The sequence below is a fragment of the Strongylocentrotus purpuratus genome, unplaced genomic scaffold (assembly GCF_000002235.5).
Source record: "Strongylocentrotus purpuratus isolate Spur 01 unplaced genomic scaffold, Spur_5.0 spur5_scaffold_7, whole genome shotgun sequence".
Taxonomy (NCBI): domain Eukaryota; kingdom Metazoa; phylum Echinodermata; class Echinoidea; order Camarodonta; family Strongylocentrotidae; genus Strongylocentrotus; species Strongylocentrotus purpuratus.
Genome location: NW_022145613.1, coordinates 22429632 through 22451282, shown reverse-complemented (window position 1 = coordinate 22451282; position 21651 = coordinate 22429632). Strand labels below are relative to the sequence as shown.

The 21651-nt window shown below is 36.4% G+C and overlaps 1 protein-coding gene across 3 annotated transcripts in view; it reads left to right on the top strand.

Annotated features, from left to right (window-relative positions):
* LOC100890593 (butyrophilin subfamily 2 member A2) overlaps positions 1–18213 on the top strand; it is a 33452-nt gene extending 15239 nt beyond the window's left edge. For all 3 annotated transcript variants that reach the window (XM_011670901.2, XM_011670903.2, XM_011670902.2), the window contains exons 2-10: positions 1714–2016; positions 4503–4859; positions 5287–5424; positions 6020–6103; positions 7597–7758; positions 9989–10150; positions 14642–14726; positions 15220–15287; positions 16305–18213. In XM_011670901.2, the coding sequence (XP_011669203.2) occupies positions 1714–2016; positions 4503–4859; positions 5287–5424; positions 6020–6103; positions 7597–7758; positions 9989–10150; positions 14642–14726; positions 15220–15287; positions 16305–16438 (1493 nt within the window). In that variant the 3' untranslated portion in view covers positions 16439–18213. The remainder of the gene's footprint in view (positions 1–1713; positions 2017–4502; positions 4860–5286; positions 5425–6019; positions 6104–7596; positions 7759–9988; positions 10151–14641; positions 14727–15219; positions 15288–16304) is intronic.
* The last annotated feature ends 3438 nt before the right edge of the window (positions 18214–21651 follow it).

Here is a 21651-nt window from a genome sequence, read left to right as displayed (position 1 = left end):
AGCAATAATTTGTATTCATCAAGAAGACAATTAGGCCCCACAAAAGAAGATGTTCTATTGCCCTTTACTTTAGGTGCCAAAACATGGGTCGGTCGGTCGGAATTTTTAAAATATTTTTTGTAAAACTTGTTTTTTCTTCTCCCTCATTGGGCTAATTTTTTTCAGTTTTAAATGCTTTAATATTTTTTTCTCTCTAAAAAATGGTTTAAAAAAAAACTTTTTTAAAAAGCCAACCGTAGATTTGTTTAGATTTTTGGGTCGGTCGCAAATGGCAATACAACATCTTCTTTTTGTAGGCCTTATACTAAAGAAATGATTGTCGAAGACAATTAAATTTGATTCCTCTCCCCCTACTGAACACTTAAATTGTATCCATTAATATTTAAAAGAATTGCGTGAAGATAATTAGTTAAAGTAGACTGTGCATAGTAACTTTTTTTGTAGTTTTACCTGCATAATGCAGGTTTAATGCTTCCAATTTAAATGACAAACGTGAAGTAACGACAAAATTTTTATTTTTAATTAGTCAAAGGTTTTAATACCACAAGAGAGATATAGAGAAAAAACCTTGAAAGATAAAGAGAAAGATATATATATAGAGAGAAAGATAGTGACTGAGAGTCTCTGTTATTATTATTATTTTATTTGGCAAATCACATAAATACAGCAATATAACAAACATGAATTGAGATATAAAATCAATAGAAAGCATATAATAATATCATTATCATTATCATTATTAATATTATTATTATTACTGTTATTATTAAGATTATTATGATTGTTATCATTTAAATCATTGACATCAAAATTTATATTAAAATATCAACAAAAATTAATTTTCATTGAGAACACAATTTCCATAACAACCAGTCTCAAAGCTATTGCACGATTATAATATATACAGATGAAGTTAAACCCCATATCATGTTTATGAAAATATTAAAATTCAGGTCATACAAGTAATACAATTTTAGAATGGTTTGGAATGGTTAAAAACAGACTGTGTATGATTTCAAGTACATATAATTATTGTTTCATATTATATAATGGGAGTTGGAACAGAAATTATACGGTATATATCTCAGGCGATTATTATGTGAAGTCAATGAGTAATATCATAATCATCCTGACGAAAGCACAATTGCTCACAAATGCATTCTGGAAATAGAATTGATCTTATTTGACTAAATGGAGAATAAGTGTTCCCTTTAATAATAGCTTCATATACGAGCGAGTGTGGGTATGTTCTTGCAAGAAGAAGCACTTTTTGGAATTCGAAAGACAGTAGGAAAATATGAACTGTGCCTTTAAGTTTGATAGACGCATTTGTGCATGTTGACTTGACGACCTGTTTACTCGAATAACATTTTCCCGCTTCCATTTTAACAATTTTGCATTCAAGATCATACTTTATATTTTCATTCAATTTCATTTCAAAACTTTCTAATTTTGCAAATCTCAAATTCGATTTTGTCTTTAATCATTCATTTGGTAACTTTGTCTGATCAATTTCGTCGTTTCGCATCCAATTTCGTGAAAGCATTATTTAAATCCGTCACGCGTTCGTTCGTTATAGGGATATCTCTTGTGCTTTGTCTATCGTTTCGAGGGTTGTACCCCTCATTCCTACTTGTCTTATTATTCCCCCTTCTTTATAATCTCTTTTGCTTTTCACTCTGCCCTCTTTTTCTTTTGTCCCATCATTTATAGGTTGTGTAGCCACGATACATACTGATCAACATGTCATCGGATGGCTAGGTGAGAATGTGAATCTCCCATGTAAATTCACCTATCCCGATGTTCTAGCGTTGTACTGGACGAACAGCAGTGGTGGCGGCAAAGCTACTTATTTCCAAGAAAAGCCACATAACTTCGATGGTCGTTTCAATTTGAATGATGATTTTTCCATCGATATCAGAAACCTCAGTGTTTCAGACGAAGGGAGATATCAGTGTCGCTTAGAACTTCAATCTGGTACTAGTTACATCAACCATACAGAACTGACCATCTATGGTAAGAAAATGATTTAGAAATAGTTTCATTATGCCTTTAAGATATATTATGTCCCTTTGGTAGCAAATTATGTAGAACTTTGCAGGAATTATAGATATGTCATGTTTGTCCAATCTGTGAAATTTAGACATTAGCAGTGTCCTAGTATTGGCAAATTATGCAAGGAAACTACTCGTAATCGCCAAATTTAAACTGATTAAATCTTTGTGCAGTACATAATGTACGACCGTTCCGGTTAAAAGGGTCTGAAAATCAAACTATTACTTAGATGGTTGCAATCACCTAAGTCTATTCGACAACTAATGCTCGTTTGTCCCCACTAAAAGCCATTTTCAGCCTTTTCTTTCGAGGGAATTTCTAAATTAGTATTGTCTTTCAAATGCCGTTGGAATTATACCTTTTTTCAATTTTTTGGCCTGCAAAAGGGGCATAATGCCAACAAGTTGTAAGTTTCAGGGAAATCTAACCTTAACAGACAACTATGTCAACTAAACGAAAGCAGATAAATCAGAAAAGAAGAATGGTGAAATTTTGAATAAAATCGGACAGAAATTAAGAAACCTATGATTTGTGTGGAAGTCGTAATCCATATACGTATGGGCAAATTCGAGGACCAGTAACGTCACTGTTACGAAACACTGTTAAGAAAATTAGCAAAATGTACATTTTTCAAAAAAGTATGATTCGAGAGAGTCTATTCTTTTCAGAGGACCTATGATACTCTGCTTTCCAAAATATATTTCGAGTAGTGAACAAAGGGAGTAGGTAGAGTAGGAGAAAAAGAGAAAATAAGGATATTTGTGTACACGACAAACGGGAGAGTTGTCCCATGCTACGTCACAAGCTACTGACTAAATTGCCGATTTGAGATTCTCACCGACCTACTGATTTCATATTTCAAAAATTCGTAACTCCCTTAGTATTGCCTGATTATGTCAAACTGTTACCAATCTGTTTCTCTTATTTTCTGCTTCCATACTATCATAGAAGATATTACAAGGATTGGATTGCTCTTTAAAATAAGATTGATAGTGACATCGGTGCCGATATAATAGCGATAATGTCGACCAAGGGATAAATGTTCAACATAAATTGTATCGGAGAACTTAAGGCCATTATGCTAATTGGTCATACTAGTTTAGCCATGCTGTAGGTATGCCTTACATGTATATCTTTTTGAATAAAGTAAATTTAAGTGCAAATATTTTTATTTTCTTACATTTGCAATGTCACTCTTAATATGTTACATTTACTTGCTATGCCACTAACTGAGTTACATGACTAGGATGATATATGCAGATAAATTGCCTTTAGGTGTCTACTTAATATACCCCTTGATGCGCACAGTCCATTGGTACAGTTAATTGATAGGCCGATTGTAAGCGTGTAATATAGATATTCCAGTTTATGTCCGTTTTCATATTTCTTCTCCTCGTTAGAGGACGGGAACGCCGTCCTCGTCCACACAAACGAAAAACCCCTATTATCTCCCTCACCTCGACTTGACAGAGATAACATTTTGGCGGGCTTATTTAAAAACAGTTCATTTTGGCGAGCATAGTTAAAAACACGACTTCACTTTTAACCAATCAGATGGCAGGATTAGGAAAGATTCTTAAAGTAAGGTATATAATAGGTTTTATATCATTGAAGCATAACAAGAATAAACACAAACATATGATTTGGATATAATAGACAATAGGCGAGCCAGTAATTTAAAATAGCAAATCTTAGGTTGTTACAAAAAATGTTTTTTCGAATATACTAAAAATACAAGGCATCTAATCCATTTACATGCAGGGTGCATCTAAATGAAGTGAGCCCAAAGATTTCCACGGTACGACTGGTCCCTTTATTGATAAAGGCGTATCAGAAAAGAAATACCACATAATTAGTCTGTGGTGACCAATCCGAAAAGTTTAGTACTGTTTTTTCGAGTTATTCATCAGTGATGATAAGATGGCGGTGTTTCTTTTTCTCTGACGAATTAAATTCTAGTTTATAAAGGTATCGTTTGGCCGGGTGTGGCGGTGTAGCAGGCGGCGGGTAGCTGTTTCAAATAGGCCGGCGGCGGCCCGACGACCTCATTTAGACGAGGCTCTGCTTCCATTCGATAGGCGGCAGCCGGCGCATGCTTTTGGAATGCCGTTCGCCTGCCGCCAGCGATAGCCGGCTGAGCTAATAAAAATGCATTAGTGCAGTTAGCTGCAGCCAGCTGGTATATTTATTTTTGACGCCTCGCCTTACATACAACCCACACGGATCGCGCGACCCCCGAAAATACACCCGTCAAAAGGGTAAGAAAGGCAAGGACTGTCACCGTTAAAGCGTGAAAAGTGTGTTTTTTCCTAGCTGTTTGGGCGTGCGCTACGGAAACAGTCCAGTCAGTGGACTAGTATAGCAAGACCAAAACACATGTCTACCCAAAAAAAATATTAAATCGGAAATTGTTTCGTTAATCTGGTTTTATTTTTTTCAATTCAAAGCATCACCATCAATGCCCCAAATCGAACAGTGCGTCCATGGGTCAACAGGCAACAAATCCCAACGTTTCTGCATCGTAGAAACTTCCAACACATATCCGTTCAACATGAACTGCCGTGTTACTGGCTTCAGACCTAATGTAACGCTTGAGTGGACCTCGTCGGGGATTGTGAAGCAGCCCCTTGGGCATCCTTTCCAGAGGACACTACCAAACGGTACAGCTGAGAGAGAGGTGACCATCAGCGTGACTGCTAAACTAGATGAAGTGCAGAATTATACCTGTACGGTGAGGGGTGAAGCAACAAATAGGACAGATTGGTCAACAACCGTCACTGTTCTCGTTCCACCTGTGCCAACAGGTATGCTAGAATTACTTAAAATGTAGTTCAAGAGAACCTCCAGAAGAAATATTTGTGTAAAATGTGGCAATTCAGGAAGCGAACTCATAATGAAGGTATAAGCATACAAAGTGAGTCAGTAAAAATAAAATACATTTCAACCCCATCAGTCGAAACCAATAGCAATAGAAAGCATAAATGTGCTTTCTCAGCAGTCAGGAAAGACAAACGAACCGAACCAATTCATGAAATTAAAAAAAAAAAAAAAAAAAAAAATGAATATCATGATAACACACAATATTTGTGTATGCTGAAATAAAGACTGTGGAGATTCAAACACATACAAATTATTTTCTTTCTCTTCAGCAAAACCTCGTATTACTTTCTGTATAGCAGTTGATTAATATCAAAGTTTCTTTGTCGTTCATCTTTCACCCTTAAAATGCAGTGCCTGATAACGAATTACCGGTTGGAGGAAAGGTCGTGATAGCTATCTTTGTTATACTGGTTATCATCTGCATCGTATTAGTAGCTACATGCGTGATCATGCTGGGACTACGAAGAAAGAAAAAACTACATCCCAAAGGTAAGGGTGATAAAAAACAATAACTCACGTACCAAAAAGTTTCTTTCATAACCATACTGAACACTGGTTACAATTTTCGATTTAAATCACACAATATTACTGATCATGATAGTAGCTGATAAGATTATGACTAATTTTTGACTGTTGGTATTTGATCTCGTTCCTTTAGAGAATAGGTTGGTACATTTCTATTCAAGTGGCCTAAGTCGGATTGCCTTTAAAAATCGTATGCATCATATAGTCTGACAATGTGGAAAAGACATAATTAAACGACAGTCTGAAATCTGAAGTCTGAAATAAGTGCCCTCAGAAAGGATCATATGTAAAATATTTTTAGTATGATCTCGGACCCATCTTGTCAATCGACCAAACGAAAGATGCCAAATAATTAAATGAAATCAGGAAGGAACCTAGCTTATTATTGTTTGTATAGCTATGGGTTATTCATAAGGGAATTTAGCCATGGTTGCAGAATGTAGAATTTCTATACTCGAGGATATTCTTTTATTAATCTGTATTTTGCTAAAAAAATCTAATCCTTTTTTTCATTATGATAGTATGATTGAAAGTTGGTAATTTGCCTTTGCATTTGTAGGTGAAGCAATCTTAAGTCACGTTCCATTTCTGAGAACACTCTTCCTACCTGAACCTGAACCTAATCCAGAAGCAGTGAAATTAGGTGAGCGATTGCGTGCAAAGCGGCTCTTCTTGTATGCATATTAAATTATAATCCAACATCAAATCCAAAATGACAATAATAATAATAATATAATATTGGATTATTATATAGCGCACGTATCGACCTTGCAAGGTCCTCAAGGCGCTCCAACATTACCGGTTATGCTAGGCTGCCGATTTCGACGTTCACAGCATTTTAAGGAATTCCTTCCTACCGGTACCCATTTGACACCTGGGTGGAGAGTGGCAAATGTAGATCAATGTCTTGCCAAAGAACATTAGTGCCGCGGGGGACTCGAGCCGCGGACCTTGTGATCGACAGTTTAATATAAAACAAAATGGTGAGCAGAACTTGGTTGTGATGATTTGCACTACCTTGAGGAGACATAATACATCCCATGATACAACTTGCACTTAGGACTTTAAAATCAATCTGAATAAGCATTGAAGCTTGTTTGTTTGTATATTTTACCTGATTACTAAAAAAACATTTTTATACTCCTAGTGATTCAGAATCTGACATATGAATGAAAACTTTATTGACATAATCAAGTTTGATGTTGGTTGTGATTAGCATGAGGTGGTATTATGAGGTCACGATTCTTTATGATGAAAGTCAGAACGATGATTGTGGGATTACGATAACCCTCCTAATCTGATATATTTGCTTTTTACAACTTCATGTGAAAAAAGTCGTATAGGCAAAAGTTGTTATGTCATTTCATAAATATTATTTGAAAATTTATTTTTAAAAAATTACCTTCAATAGTAATGTAAAATGTAATACCTCGTTTTTTGATCACAAGATAATCACCTTTAAAGGTACTATGTCCCTTTTGCAGCCAACCTCAAATGCTGTAGAACTTTGCAGGAATTATGAATATGTCATGTATGTCCTATCTGTGAAATTTAAACGTTAGCAGTGTCCTCATATTCAAATTATGCAAGTAAACCCGTTTACTTGCTAGACTTCACTGTCAGACACTATTGAGTGACTGACTGGCTTTTCTTCTTCTTTGGTAATAACATACATGAAAAGAGTTGTAAAGGGTACATGAGCATTCGTCTACATCAATAACCCACTTCTTGTGATGGCTAAGATTAAACTGATTGAATCTTTGCGCAGCATAAAACGTATGACCGTTCGGTACAATTGTCCGAAAATCAAGACTTTTACTTTTGGGCTCTATAGCCCTTAAGTCGATTTGACAACTAATAGTCGTTATTTTCCCACTTGAAGACATTTTCAAGCCCTACCTTTTTTAGGGAAGTTCTAAATTAGTATTATCTTTCAAATGCAGTTGGAATTTAACTTTTTCATTTTTTGGGCCTGCAAATGGGACATAATACCTTTAATAATGTAGAGTGTTTTAATGTACAAGGATGGCCAGGAAACATCACCCCCCCCACACACACACACACACACGCACATACACACACATACGAAATAAGATCGTATCAAACTCTGATTATAGATTAATTTGCATTTTGCAGAACACAGAAGGGAGGAATTGTCTTCTCTACGTGAGAAGTTAAGGGACTACACCTTTGAGCCGCCGGAGGGGTGCAGTGTGAAATCAGCACATATCGGCTTGTTTGGAGAAATGAGCGCCGGAAAATCGTCCTTTCTAAATTCTCTTGAATTCGCATTCACAGGTATAACCAAAAAGTCTTAATATTCTTTGTTGTTATATCTTCTGTGTCCATCTTGCATTCTCGTTTATTATAATCTTGTTTTTGTAATTGCCCAACATGTTTGACCAACTTTTGGCAATTTCTTGCCTTAAGTTTTAAGACAAAATGGGAACCTCGACATGAGATGGGCATATAACATGCATGTATAATTGCCCAAATGCTGGTCGGATACATCATTGCCCTCATGCTGGGAAAACATTTCCAAAAAATCCCTTTTTTACAATCTTATTCTTAAAGTGACTCGATAACATTGTTGAAGGTTGATGAAAAAACTGCGTTATTTTTGTATAAAATGTTATTTATATATTCCTTCTACTATACCCAATCACTGACATGCAAACAAATCCTGAACAAATTCTCAAACCACAAACATATTTAGGGTTTTCTTTGAAGGCGTCACTGTCTTGAATTTTTCCAAACGTTTTTCCATGAAAATAAGGCATAAGACAGGCTTTTAAAAATATGTCAACAATTAAATGTCTGGAATGGTATATAAAACCAATTCATTGCTTTGTGACGATTTACAATTAGCTGAAATGTAATTAAAATGTAATAACAAAGTTTGGAGAATTATGGGATCGATCAGATCAGTTCTTCCAAATGTTATCATTAATAATGGTCTGTTTTCACTCAAACTTTCAGATTATCTTTAATTGCACATCTAACATTGAAGTCACTGCCTCAGCAACAATTTCTCTCATCTGAACAATGTTACCTAGTCCCTTCAAAGTATTAGGAGAATTTTACAAAGTGAAGTAGAATATAATGAAAGAAGTAATGAATAGCAGCAGTAGTTATGGTAGTAGTAATAATGATAATAATACTGGGTTCTTGTATATAGCGCTCATATATATATATATATATATATATATATATATAGCAAATGTAGATTAATATCTTGCCAAAGGACATTAGTGTCGCGGCGGGACTGGAACCACGGACCTTGTGATCACAGTCTGTTAGCTTATACACTCGACCTTGACACCGCAACACAGCAGCAATAAAGGTAGAAAATGAAGAAATGGAGGAAGATGAGGACAAGAAGAAGAAAAGGAACGGGGGACGAGGAGGCGGAGGAGGAGGGCTCGAAGGAGAAGAAAAAGAAGAATAAGAAAAAGAAAGAATGATAACAGGCAGAAGTAGAAGGAGAGGAGGAGGGGGAAAGGAGAAGAGAAAGCAGATGAAGAAAAGAGGGAAAAGAAGAAGGAGAAGAAGGTGGACGAGGAGGAGGATCAGGAGGAGGAGGATCAGGAGGAGGAGGGGGAGGAAGATAAGAAAGAGAAGAAGGATGGGGAAGAAGAATTAGGTGAAGGTAGAAGAGGAGGTGTAGGGAAGGAAGAAGAGGAGAAGAAGAAAAAGAAGAAGATTGAGGAGGAGGGGAAAGGAGGAGATTTATCGTTGTCGCGTTGCGGTCTAGTGAATAAGTAACGGACTGACTAATTACAAGGGTTTGTGGTTAAAATCCCTGTCACAGCACAAAACATCCTTTTGGAATATATGAATCGACTTTGATGTAGGACTTTTTACTGGGTTCCTGGATGATTTATTACTTATAATGAGCTGTGCTTTGATAAAGAATACTGTGGATGAAAGTCTGATAATTTTTTTCAGATCTCTTTTGAAGTCCATATACGACAACGGAATGTTACTTTTTGAAGTAGTTACGTTAATAATATTGTTAAAGATTTTAATCCGACTGTTTAAAAAAAAATCTGAATTAAAGAGAAGGTTGAGTTCTGGGAATAGATGAACAATAATTTGTGAGCGTTATCATAGTTATTATGCAAATGTGGAAGAAAATCAGATTAAAGATGTTCCCTGAAAAGCATGGCTCTTTAAATGCCTTAATATTCTAAATATGGCATGTAACAGCGTAAAAATCAGGACGGATTTGAATGCCATATGTCTTTGTAGTCCCATTTATTGTATACTGTGTACAGGTGCTTGTAACTTTACCAAGGCTGGGCCAAATTTGTTATCATTCTGATGATTCCATAACCTTGCAGTACACACCAATACTTATATGCTAGATGATCAACCTTTTCTGATCGATTCCACACTGTTTCTTTTACAATGCAAATGCGTGACCAGAACTCAACTTTATCTTTAAGCAGCATTAATTTTGTATTGTGTTTCGTATTAAATTTCACCATAAGACATACTTTGCCATGTTTATGATGATTTCGAGCAGGTCAGTTTAAACAGAGTCAGGTAATAGGCGGAATGGAATCAGGAGGAGGAAAAACGATCTCACGTACTCTTCTAACTGTCACTGGCAGCATTTCTCTTTTCGACAACCGAGGCATGAATGACTTCCAGCCATCTAATCTAACGGAAATACTTGCTCAACTCCGTAAGTTATTGAGCTATATGTTCATTAATGACATCAGTAATAAATCACATTTATATGAATTCACTAGCGAGCATAGAAATGCTATCACGACCAATTAAGGTAGAGACTTAAATGTCAAAGTCGGCCTGAGTATTTGAAGCTAAAATGCAGTGGCGTACGTATCTGGAATTCGGTCCCGGAGAGGGGTAGCAGTTTGGGCAGGTGAAGGAGTGTCCCTCCCCACAGCAGGTGCTTTTTTTTTGCATTTTCATGTTTGTAATTGTACACTTAAGCGCGCATTTATGGTATATGTACATTATATTCGACTTGAAAAGGTCTCCATGATTTAGAAAACGTAGGTCAGTTTTGGTCTATCAAATTTTAGCTGTAAATATTTCAACTCATCATAATCACTTATTTATTAAAAAAAGAAGTTATTTATTCCTCTATTTTGTATTACATGAACAGTAACAAAAGATACAGAATTCGTTTTTTGCGGTTACTTGAGATTTGATGGAGGATGTTTTCTTGTTACCCTGAAAATCGACATCATGACAATAACAAAAATTATAACACAAACTTTCCCAACTGAATATAGAAGGATAAACCGTCGTCATACTTTTCATTTTATAAGTTACACTGCTACAATCCACCCATGGGAAGGACTTGGGTATTACTTTCGATTTTTCGATCAATTTATACAAGTATATGCATAATTATGCATACACTACGAAACAAAACTCAAAGTACTCTCTGCATCGAGGCCACCAACATACGAGACTTATGTACAACCCCCTAGCCATAAAAAGGCGACACTATTCCGTGCATGAACAGGCGAATGGTATTAATATTTGGTATATTTGGTATTAATAACAGCGAGTTCAGATATAATACCCCACTCCCCCCCCCCCCCCCTTGCATAAAAAGAAGGCAAACAGGTCCCTGCATTGAACAGGCCGCGAACAGATGCCTTTACTATCGGGTACAGGTTGTAAAACAAATGACAGGACGGAATGCCTGTATCATCGGGGCCCAACCGGCAACAGATTTGTATGCAACCAATTGGTGCTCTGCATGATACAATGGCCAATTCAAATAGTGCAAATTATATTCTCAAAACACAACCTTCCCATAAGGTATTCTACAGCAGTGTGTAATATAATACCCTTTATATGTATATATCATACATAAACACGTATATGCGAAGAGGCAAAATTGACATTTTCCGCCACACGGGCACCGCCATTGGCGCGCCCGCCGCCACTGATCGTATATATTGTTATTACGTTCATTACGTTTATGAACTTAACATGTTGATCTTAACCCATAACTTTACTGGGTTACTTTGTTTAATTATACCTTTTTGCGATTTGAAGCTTGAGCTAAATAACCAATTAACAAAATTAGTCGCGAACAGATATCTTTCGTTTTGACTAGAATACATTTCCAACCGAAAACGGTATTAAATTTAAAAAAAACACATTTGTGAACACTATTGAGACCAAGCTCATAAAATAGTCTACAAATAATTTAAAAAAAAATAAAGTAAAACCAAACCAAAAAGAACTCGAAGAAAATCTATCCAATGTTTGTCAACCCACGGATAAGGCTGTGAAGAAAAAAAGTCATTTCTTGCCTCAGATAGATGTATTCCGTCACTAGGAAACAACTCGTGCCGCTCGTGCCTGAATGATCCAATGAACGGCCCCCAAATCTGCGGCATTATGTACTTGGCCTGCTTGTTCAATGCTAGCCGCGTTCTATCAATTTTTGGGCTGTTCATCCTTGTCGAAGCCTCTGTAAGTCCTTCGTGGCAATATATTAGACCAAATGGTGCGGGCATCGAGGTTATTGTTCACCAACATTCAACTTGTTTCATATCTAGGTACCTTCCCACTCACTTAAACTCAACTAAAACTATAGCATAATGGTGCTGCGGCAGTCATGAACCACAATTCACTATCAACAACAGCCCTGACCTAGTGGGCTCTTTTGCTTGCCTCAGCCTGAATTGCACATTGTATGTGCGCCAACCGTAGCCGCCAAATCCTGCCGCCGCGCCGTACGAACAATTGTCCATGTATTTGGACGGTTTTAGGATACCTACCCTCTGGACATCCACCCCCGGACAACCATCCCCAGTCAACTACCCCCTATAGGACAATTACCTCCAAGGACAACTACCCCTTAGGACAACCACCCTCTTGGACAACTACCCCCGGACAACTACCCCCAGACAATTACCCGTAAGACAACTACGCCCGGATAACTACCCCCAGACAACTACCCCTTACGACAACCATCCTCTAGGACGACTACCCACCCGGACAACAATCCTTGGGGGTAGTTTTCTGGGAGTAGTTGGCCGGAGTAGTTGTCCTGGGGGTAGTTGTTCTAGGGGGTAGTTGTCTGGGGGTAGTTGTCCCATATTGAAACGGTTGCTTGGATTTGTCTCATAAAAGAAGTTGACCACAAACTGGCTTCATCAGGCAGGTAGTTCCATTATTTGAATGGGTAGATTAACTATATGTCATATTGAGGGTAGAGGCACTTTACATGTACAAAAGGGACACATATTGTTTTTGTTGTGCAGAAAATAGTATTTCTTTGATTTACTTATTGAATGAAACTACATAAACAAAAGGAAATTTACGTTTTGGCAATTGGAGTACAAAGACTAATATCAGGTGAAAGAAATGCTTCAACACCGCAAACACCTGGGAAGGGAGCATCCATAAATTTGATATATTTAGTTGATAAACGACTCTGCATATGGACGTTTAGTGGAGCAGAAAGCAGTGGATTCTTTAAAAACAACACGAACTCGTATAGCAGGATGTCGGTGCATAAATGCAAGTTGGTGCGGTTGGAAAATGCATCTTTCTACCCTGCGACTTAAATGGCACAATTCAGTAAATCAAAACAGTAAAATGACTCTTATTTAAAAATTACTCATTAAATAAAACCCAAAACTTCAGTGGTATCAGAACAAATAATGTTATATTTTATTAATAATTAAACAATGTAAAAATGTAGCAATTTTACGATACAGGACGCCGATTTAGCGATAATGACGTCATTAGAGCCTGTTTATTTGCGTGTGCATTCGGGGCTTCAGACGCTGAAGGTTATTTGTCAAGCTTTTATGTTTCCTTAATTCCGAAAAATATATACAATCAATCAAAACAAGAAGATATTCATTATACCCCCTTCACATACACAGATTTTTCTTACGAGTCCTTGCGAATCGCACAAATACACGGATCTTTCACGGATCCTTACGATTTGGCCACTTTTACGATCGATTTAAGAGTATTTAAGGGCTATTACGGATTATTACGAGTTATTACGGATTATTACGAGTTATTACGGATAACTACGAGCAATTAAAATGTAAATTACGACCTGTTTACGTGTTGTTACGAATAGTTACGAGATAATTACGAGTATTTACTACGAGTCCTCAGGATTTTTAACCAAAAAATAACAACTGAAAATGAAGTTTTCGAATTTGCCGCTTTAACACCTTTCCCCAAATCGTAAACCGTTCGTAAGAATACGTAATGTATACGTATCTATACGTAAAGTACTCGTAACTACAAGTAAAGTGCTCGTAATAACCCGTAACAATCCGTAAAGCCATCGTAAGACTACCCGAATGAAATCGTAAACAACACGTAAGTACTCGTAATAAACCGTAATTAATCCGTAAACAAATCGTAAACTAACCGTAACAAATCGTTTTAAAAATTGTTACGATCGAGTTAATTACGGATTGTTGCGAGCAGGTTATGGATGGTTAAGTGTTGTTGCGAGCGGTTTACGATACTTACAGATTGTTACGAGCTATTTACGAACAAATTAATCCGTGGACAATCGTAAGAATATTTTTGACATGTCAAAAAAAATTGTCTCTCCTTTCATGGATCCTTACGAGTGTCTACGAGTTGTTGCGAGTTGTGACGAGTTATTTACGGATCCTTGCGATTGACTACGAGTTGGCCGTAAGGACTCGTAAGAAAAATCGGTGTATGTGAAGGGGGTATTAGCCGCTCACTCCAAAACCACCTGACCACAATGGAACGAGTGAGAGCTTGAGAGAGCGGCCGAAGTGTGATTGAAACGAGCTATTTTGCTCTTCTCCAATGCAAAAAGAGACGACATTGTGCTGGATTTGTTTGTTTTTCCGATAAAAGTACAGAGAAATTGCATATTATTTGTTTATTTTGTACTTTTTGAAAGTTTAGCCAAGTGCCTCCTGGGCACCCCAATGCTGGAAAGAAATGTACTTTTCAGAAAACTTCACTTTTTCATGCAAAAGTGTTTATTTGTTCTATGCACGTATACTAAGTCAGATTGAGCGGATGATACAACGTTTCCATATGTTGGGGGTAGTGGTCTTAGAGGCTGGCTGCCCTATAGGGGGTAGATGACTGGGGGTGGTTCTGGCGATGTGACTCAGGTATTATAAATAACATGATTTAAAGCTCATTGTATAAATGTTACTCGCAGGTGGAGAACGTGGTCCGGACATAGAAGAAATCGTGCGAAGTGAAGACGAAGAAATCCATTGTGGTGTTTTCGTTTTCAGAATCTCGTAAGCACTCTCAACATTTTTAATGTAATATGACTAACATGATTAAATAAATATTGAATCCGAATTTCTAAAACAATATCTGCACTATTTCACTAATCTTGGGGCTCGATATAATATGATTTCTAGGATATGAGGAAATCACTTTAAACACTTACCTCAGAGATGTGAAGGTTTTCTGTTCGATCCCTGGCCCGTCCCTTTTGTCCTAAATTGCTTCTCTCCACCCAGATATCAAATGGTCAATTAGCAGAATTATCAGGGGTATAGGACGGGTTAGCACTTGGTACGCCTGTAGAAATGGTGACTGGCTGAAGTGCTTCTCTGGAATTAAGACAGCTATTTAAATCCTGATCGTCGTGTCATTATTGAAGTCGTATTATTCTAAAGGGACAGTTGTACGGGGTAGTTGTCCCACGTCCTAGATGTTTTGTAAGGTGTCCTTGTACGTCATTGTTTTGTTTTTAAATGAATTCTTCATTGCTTCTTCATTCAGTGACTTCAATCGGAGACCCGGTATAGAGTTCATAGGAGCCTTCGCGAAAGAACTAAGAAAGTACAACGGTATGTATAATTTCGCATGTAATAGGTTTCCAATACACAGCAAACCAAGACTTTTTTGTAAATTTGAAACGTTTCCTTATTTGTTTGCTTCCTTGCATCAATCACTTGCACATATGGCAGCATAACAGTATGTTTCAAGCCAGATCGCTGCTGCCCCCCCCCCCCCCTTCCCCAGGTAAAACAGCTGGGGCAAGTAAATTGTGATTTTCGAACAGATCCAGGTCCCCATCTAATAAAATGTGATTGATACGAATCAATCGAAAATCCTCTGATCAATCGCAAGTTGGTAGTTCCCTATCTGTTATTTACAAAGTGGCGATTGATACAATCGCAACTGTTTATAAGACGGGGCCCTGAATGACTAGACGTCAAAGTTCCGATGCTTGTCTCCTCCTAATAAGGTCGAGGAGTGCATGAACATTTGCACAACTTAATTTAATAAAATCTTAAATATTGATTCCAAAAGGCAATTACCAAAATGACTCGCCAAACCTTACAGGCCTATATTGCCCCCCCCCCCCCCAAAAAAAAAAAAATCAGTGTTATTTAGGGTACGCATATGCGTGTTCCCCACCCCCCCCCCCCCCCCCCTTTTGCAGTTTAAGTCCGGTGTGTAAAGTCAATACGGGTAGACCTTTTTCTGTTGTTATACGAGCCTTTTCAGCACCCCCCCCCCTTTTTTAGGCATAGGTCTGGTGTGTAAAGTCAATACGGGTAGACCCTTTCTTTTGTTACAAGCCGGAGATTTTGGGAACACGCATGTGGTCCCTCCGTTCCCGGAGTGGGGTGGGGCCGGATATATTGTCTATGATCAATCAATAATGACCCGACTTTGGACCACATTCTTGGGTCTGCGTGTTTCGTCCGTTCGCTCTGAATTCCAGGGCATTGTTCATTATTTTTTAGGGATGGAAAATAAATTGTTGATGGCGATCAACAACGATGCATACACTGCCATCACCAACATCTCTATTTCTACAAACCTACATGTATATATATTTTTTTTTCGTATGACAGGATATCCACCGATGATCGTTATTACTCACGCAGCATCGCTAGATGATGAGGAAAGAGAGGACATCAAAACAGAGCTTGGTGTACACGATGTCCATGAGAACGTGTGGTTTTTTCGAAAATTACACAAAAGATAATTCAACGGAAGACGAAGAGAAGAGCATTGAATTGCTCAAGTTCCTTGACGCTGCCCTCAAACATTGCAAACTCACCATAGTCCATACAGAACGAAAGAAAAATGTAACAGCGGTGAAGCCAAAGAAAGAGAAGAAAAAGCGACCCGAGGAGTTTCAGTCGACAAGTGATAATACGACTGCTAAGACTGATGATAAATCACGCTGCTGCTGCTCTTGACGCTTCCCTCACACATTGCAAACTTACCATAGTCCATACAGAACGAAAGAAAAATGTAACAGCGGTTAAGCCAAAGAAAGAGAAGAAAAGCGAGCCGAGGAGTCTCCGTCGACAAGTGATCAGACAAAATTAATGCTAATGAAAATAAAGGCTTTTTTTTGCTGGGTGAAATCTTGGTTTGAATAAATCACGCATGTGAGTGTTTTAGTGTGGACGGCAACTTTTATTCCAATAAGATATGTTATAGCTTCACGTGAATCCCAGTGAGCATATGCATCCCACCACTCGTTATTTAATCACAGTACGACATATCTTTTAAATTTCAATGAATTGGTGTTCAAAGGAATCTTCACCTAAATTTAATACTGTGTGTGCAACAGCATGTGTGTGCGAGTGGGTGTGTGTGTGGGTGTGCACTCGCACGCGCGCGTAAAGCATCCATCCATCACTTTTAATATTTCATGAATTCTTTATTCATTGTTGTATAAGAACATAGATACTTTGCTTGTTTTTTTTACTCGAGGTTTGTATTGTATGCATTGTTTTTATCTTTACTACATGTATAATGTAATGTTGCATGATCGATATTTATCTCTGCACTCACAGGAATTGATAAAGTTAGCTTATTCCTTTTTGCATATTGCTGTGACAATTGACTGTACAAAATAATGAAACGGCACCCCTCCATTATTTATGTATATTTTTTCAAAGTAGACCACGTATTTTACAGGTACAGCATCTATTGATATATTTTGTATTTATTGCTGTTATCCCCGCCCCCTTTTCTCATTCTTTCTTTCTCTCCCTCTGTGCAAATGTGTAAGTTTTATTATGGAATTTATCACGATTGTTTAAATGGAAGAAAATGTTGCTCCATGACATGTATACAAAAGTCTTTCGATTTATTTTAACTTTTGAATCTTTTATTTCATTAATTCATTGATTAATAGCGATGAATATAATTTGTGTCTTGTTTTATTATATATCAGTGTAAAAAGGATTCACGTGCTTAAAAAAAAGAATATTTTAATGGTGAATGAAATTTGAGTTTCTGCACTAACTGAAATGAACAAGTAAGATAAATATTACTAATTCTAAAAAATAAGATATTTTGCCCTCTCTAGGCTACTTCATTGAATAAAGTAAAAAATAACAAAGTTACATTTGTTTGACTCGTTTGGTTACAGGGTATTTCCCTCATTTTCTCATACAAATAAAGGTTGAAGTGACTGCCACTTAATATTAAACAAATGTTATATACGCAACTCGTACCAAATAAATAAAATATAAATATATCTTTCATTCTCTACACTAAATACAGGAATCCTGTTGCTAAACTTTTTCTTAGAAAATCTGTTTTTTCATCAATGTTAATAATATGCAATTAAATGTGCATCATGTCTCTTTTCTTCAAAACCCAAACTGATATTTTCTCTTGTAAACTCAATCTGTAAACGGCTACATTCTTAAATCCTCTATGAAGTCTTATTTCAAATTTGTAAAACGAAATTCACACACATTAAACAAGCTCAATATCTTCTAACTCTCTTTTACAAAACGATCATATTTCGTCATGAACTAGTTTCATTTGGTACAGTTGCTTGTTAAAAATAATAATCTAATTTACAATGTTGTATTGAAAATATCTTATTGATATGTGTTGCAGCCTCGTAGATCATGTAAGTATTTTGATTTGCGAAGGCATTATAAAAGGGGTCTAATGGTCTCTTATCACAATTTTCTACATTATTATTATTATTTTATTTAGCAAATCAAGTCACATAAATATAACAAACATGAATTGAGACAAAATCAATAGAAAACATATATAGATATTGCAATAGCAGGTGCATACGGTCAAGTTGCCCGCCCAGGTATGGAAACAAAGTTAACCTAATAACTATGATCCGCAGAACTCCCTCCCCACACCTGACCAGATGCACCTGATTTTGGTTGGAAAAAAGTTTTAAAAAGTTAAGAAAGATGAGAAGGAGAAGAAAAAAAGAAGAAACAAGAAAGACAAAAAAACATCAATACAAATTACATTAACATTTTTGCTACTGTTAATCATTACCACCGTCATCACATTGTAAATAATAAGAATATTATTATCATAATTGTCATTATCATTTCATTTTTATTATTATTATTATTATTATCGTTATTATCATTATTATTATTTTTATCGTAATTATTATCATTATTATCATTTATATCTTTATGCATTTATATCTTTATGGTATCTAAACTTTATTACTTCACGTATTTGATCGGTAGGGTAATTTCTGTCCAGTACTCGTTTACAAATTGTCTTGAGAAATATGGCACAAAGTTTCCCTTTGTACCTGATTCCTTTTGACACTCAGATAAATCTTTAAAGTGTTTTAGACCTCGTCAAAATTATAGTACATAGTCTTTTGATTAATTATGCACAAATCAGATTGAATTCTGCTGTATGATGGGTTTGACAAGTTGTGAAAACACTTGTTTTTTATTTTCATTCTTCGTAAAATATTTGTATTGATATCCACATTATTAATAATCATGAAGTGTTATAGTGTATTAATGTACATACAAAACAGTATGAAATTGTATCACCTATAACAGGATGAAATATTAATGAGAATTATAATTAGAACAATATTACTCTGTGCACACGAAATACTTAAATAATCATGATAATTTCTCGTGCATTTTCTTTGTGTAAATAATCTCCTCTTCTTATGATATACCGAGTGTATCGATACTGAGCATATCACAAGCAGTGTTGAATTTGAACTTTAGATGAATATTCATCTACCGATGAGTTTAAACCTCTATGATTGTAATCTTGTATGACTTTTTAACTTGGATATTTCCACTGTACCAATGATACTAATCAACTATACCAAACAACATTCTGCGAGTTCACCACGTAGCTATGTAAATGCTTTTGTATAAATCTAATTGTACTTTGTTCCGACCTTTTTATCGGATTAGATCGAATTAAGTACTTTAATGTTGTAAATAATCTTATCGCTTTGTGTGATAAAGGCCTAAGAGGTAGACACATGCGTTATTATTGTTGATGTATGATCTAATTACTATGAAACTATATTAATCTGCGTATATTTGATGCCCTTTGCACCTTGTCCATCGCCGTACGATGCTTAATTGCAGCATAGTTCTGCGATCAACATTATTCTATGATAATATTGTGATTTTTCTATTGCATCCATTCTCTCCCACTTGAAGACCATTTCTATTTTCTTCAAAATAGTTTCGTCCTTTCTTCTTTTCTCTCACAATCACCCCTCCCCTTCCCCCTCTCTTTTAACCTTGGCATCGTTGATATCGAAAATATCTTGGTGTAATGTGTCTTCGCGGTATGTCCTGGGTTTTTGTGTATATTATAGTTGGTACGTAATTTGTATAATGTGTTACGTGTTTTATTATAAAGGTGTTTGCTTGTACACGATCGTTATGTTTTTAGGAAATGAATAGGCCGTTTTCGTATTGTCATGCATACGTTTACGTCTTTGAGAAGTGCCTCAATAAAAATGTTCATTCACTTGTTAAGAATAATAACGTATTTCAATAGTCAGAGTGCAAACTGCATATTATGTGTCGAGAGTGCAAATATCGACTTGCGCCAAAGTGATGCCCACAGCATGTATTATGTTGGGATTAGCGGAGTGAGAGAATAAATTGAATGTATCAAATGGAATGCATTGCATATGCTTTTTGCAGAAGCAAAGTCACACACGCTCACACACACACGCGCTCAAATGTTCGTTGATATTTGATATTCGATATTTGATATGTGTGGCATGATTAATTTTGTTAGGGATGTTATTTGGATCTGCAAAAAAACGATTTAATACCAAATCCTAATTGTTTTATTTAAACATCAGATAAGCAACTTTGGCGCAAGTCGATTTTTGCATCTCGCAAACACTTTTCTAGGTGTAACCTTTTTTTTTACTCACACTGTATAGCATATTGAATGAGAGGTATAGTTAGCGCAGCTATGACGGAACTCATTGTTCCTCCTGAATGCCTTGCCTTTAATATATGCAGAGGTTGAAAGAGCTGCTACCAGCATAAATCGAACACGGATCGTTTGGTTGTGTACGCCAAATGCCAGCCCACCGCACACTATACGATCCGATTTTCGAAGATTTTGCAACAGCATTTGATACGAATAATCAAACATGAAAAATTACTATGACATGAATAATCATGACATAGAATCTGAATACACGAACAGTCATATGATTAAGAATATCTAAATTTCAAGGGATTTCATTCTTTCTTGGAAGAGGAGAGCTAAATCGGCTCAGAATCGTAGTGACGTCAAACTTGTAATGCGATTGTTGTAGACTGACTAAAAGAGTTCAATGCACGAAAGTTTCGGCTGCTATTATTCTTATAATTATTTAGAAACTAACTCAAGAAGATGATGTTTGTTTGGATTTCCTATTTAAGACAATTGCCTTTTCGAATGCAGTGGGCTTCACATATCGTGTTAAGTTTATCATCATGTTACTTGAAATAATAATCTATGGGTCTGTCTGTACAGCTCTCATAACGTATAACGAAAAATAGATTATCTAGAATAATTACTATTGCATGTTAACACAGGGGCGATGGGGCCTCTTCTAAAGTGGGGGGGGGGGGGGGGATCTTTCTGGAGAGTGAAGCGGCACCTACAAAAGGAAACCTCAAAGCGGAAAAATACCATTTTTGGACATTGGTATATACCCCTACATTGTCATGATTGTGTTCACATTATCAGGAATTATATTAATATTTGATTCTCTCTTTACATGGTCTGACATAAGGCTTAGGCCTTATACCTCGCAGTTGGTCTAAATATTCTAAGATTTGTGAGGTCGCAGTGCGAGAAATTACATCTTATGAAGAGGATACAAAACAAATCCTTATGAGTTTTCCGCACAGTCATATCATTAAAGACTAGCAAGACCCTTTATAAGTAACATAATTATATTAACTA